Source organism: Chanos chanos, chromosome 12 (genome assembly GCF_902362185.1).
Source record: "Chanos chanos chromosome 12, fChaCha1.1, whole genome shotgun sequence".
Lineage (NCBI taxonomy): Eukaryota > Metazoa > Chordata > Actinopteri > Gonorynchiformes > Chanidae > Chanos > Chanos chanos.
The window spans coordinates 22969451-22971950 of NC_044506.1; the positions used below are offsets into that span (position 1 = coordinate 22969451).

General features: G+C 42.5%; 1 protein-coding gene across 1 annotated transcript in view; it reads right to left on the minus strand.

The window, feature by feature from the left end:
• Nucleotides 1–2500, minus strand: part of arhgef2a (Rho guanine nucleotide exchange factor (GEF) 2a) — a 34361-nt gene that overhangs the window by 21113 nt on the left and 10748 nt on the right. The window contains exons 3-4 of the mRNA XM_030789006.1: nt 1123–1190; nt 70–133 (exon numbers count right to left, since the gene is read on the minus strand). Of these exons, the coding sequence (XP_030644866.1) occupies nt 70–133; nt 1123–1190 (132 nt within the window). The remainder of the gene's footprint in view (nt 1–69; nt 134–1122; nt 1191–2500) is intronic.

Consider the following 2500-nt stretch of genomic DNA (forward strand, 5'->3'; position numbering starts at 1 on the left):
CACTAATAGCCTGTGTCATCCAGCTGAACAGACAGAGAGTCTTCGTATAACAGGTGGGCGGAGACTCACTCTTATTGCGTAGTGTGACGCTCTGGTAGGCCGTGCTGCTCCTCATCAGTGCCAGCTTCTGCTGCTGTGGTTACGCAAACAGTGTCGTCAACATCATGACAGTGAAGGCAACACACAACACCTCATAGGCGATCTTAAAGAGTCTTAAATCCGACACGGACAGATCACCGGCAGAGTATCACAATACAGACAAGGACAGATCACCGGCAGAGTATCACAATACAGACAAGGACAGATCACCGGCAGAGTATCACGATACAGACACGGACAGATCACTGGCGGAGTATCACAATACAGACAAGGACAGATCACCGGCGGAGTATCACGATACAGACAAGGACAGATCACCGGCAGAGTATCACGATACAGACACGGACAGATCATCGGCAGAGTATCACGATACAGATACAGAGCCAGCCTGTTCCTACCAACACTTTGCAATACTCGTGACATAAAAATGTTCCTCATGGTTTGTTAGTTTAAAATGAACTAGGCCTATTTGTTTTTTTCTGCTAGGGGAGGGGGGGGGGGGGGGTTTGTTTGTTTGTTTTTCTAAGGTGTAAATGCACAGTGGTTACATTGAGACAGGATAAATGGGGCAGACACCAATAGAAACGTGTAGAACAATTGAAATAGAGACTATTTGGCAAAGTGGCTTTGGATCTGTTGTAATATATTAGTCAAAGTGGCTTTGGATCTGTTGTCATATATTAGTCAGTCCTATAGGCTGAGCATTCATTAATCTATTAATCTATGTTTAACCAATCCCTCTAACAGCAATGCAAACAAAATCAACTCTTCTAAATCCAGGAAACTGGCATCGTGACAAGACTGGAACATTCTTTGTGGTGAGATTCTGTCAAATGATAAAAACATCATCTAAACTGGGCCCACAAAATGCAATGTACTGCACTTATCAAATACCCTCTTAAAATCTCATCTCTATGTTCACAAATGCGTGAAGTAGGTCTATTTTAAATGTACATTAAAGTCCTAACAGCGATGAGCAGTCTGCATAGCCAACCCCAGGAGCCCTGCGCCCACATCACTCACCCTTTGCTTCATCTTAACACAGTTGGGGATTGTGTCTCTGCAGCGGTTATGGATGGTGACATTACAGGCTAAAAGGGGGAAAAAAAAAAGAAACATAGCATTTTGTTACTTTATTTTCTGTTACTTTATCTGTCATACTCTCCTTTACTCCTTCATCCTCTTTCCCTTCTGCCAGTTTCTCTTTTTCTTTCAGTTCAGCAGAGCAACCAGTCTGGTTACCTGATATATTGGTGAAGCCCTGTTTGTGATTTGTCTTTATTCTGTGACTCTTACAGTTCTTCTTTTCAGCAGAGTGTTTTCTAGAAGCAGTCGGGGACTTCTGTTCTCTGCTCTAGTCAGTTAAACCCATTGTTTGAGGAGAAGAGTCACTTCCTGTTTTGAGGTTGACTGTGCAGGAAGTGTGAACCCTGCTGGGGTTCCTTTAGACACCTTCCAACACCACCCAGGGCAGCTTCAACCGTGACCTCCACCCTAGTCTCCACCCACTCCCCTCTCTCTCCCTGGAGCCTGCACACCTGCACTCTCTTCGCGCTCAAGCAAGAGAGAACTATATGTTCCACCACCCACTCACACTCTGAGCTCAATCAATAACAGCGCCTTCCAACAAGACTGGAAAACCAGAGAACAGAGCTCGAATAAATCCCCTCTCATGTTTGATCAGCTCCAGGTGCCATCACCCCTGCTGTCTCTGTTCATGCTGTATGAATGTAAGTGGCCTGAATTCATGTTGTATGAGTGTGTGTTACTATAAAAATATGCCTGTCCTGCCCTCTGCGCGCTGACTTTTTTCACAATGTAGATTAATCTGGCACTTAATAGTGATACTCAGCACTTGATAGTTTATAACATGGGGACTCTTTGACCCCCTTGTAGTACTCTATTATTTTCCTCTAATTTACTTGCATGTAAATCTGGTCTGATACTGAACACTGCAGTGGCACTTATGCAACAGACAGCCCCTTAATGGCTAATGCTTGGTTTATACTCTGCCTGCCACAGAAGTCCCTTCGGATAAAAGCATCTGCTACATGAATAAATGTAAATGTAGGGAGTCTAATGTAAATGTAGGTAGTCTAATGTAAATGTAGGGAGTCTAATGTAAATGTAGGCAGTCTAATGTAAATGTAGGCAGTCTAATGTAAATGTAGGGAGTCTAATGTAAATGTAGGGAGTCTAATGTAAATGTAGGGAGTCTAATGTAAATGTAGGTAGTCTAATGTAAATGTAGGTAGTTTAATGTAAATGTAGGTAGTCTAATGTAAATGTAGGTAGTTTAATGTAAATGTACGGAGTCTAATGTAAATGTAGGCAGTCTAATGTAAATGTAGGGAGTCTAATGTAAATGTAGGTAGTTTAATGTAAATGTAGGTAGTTTAAT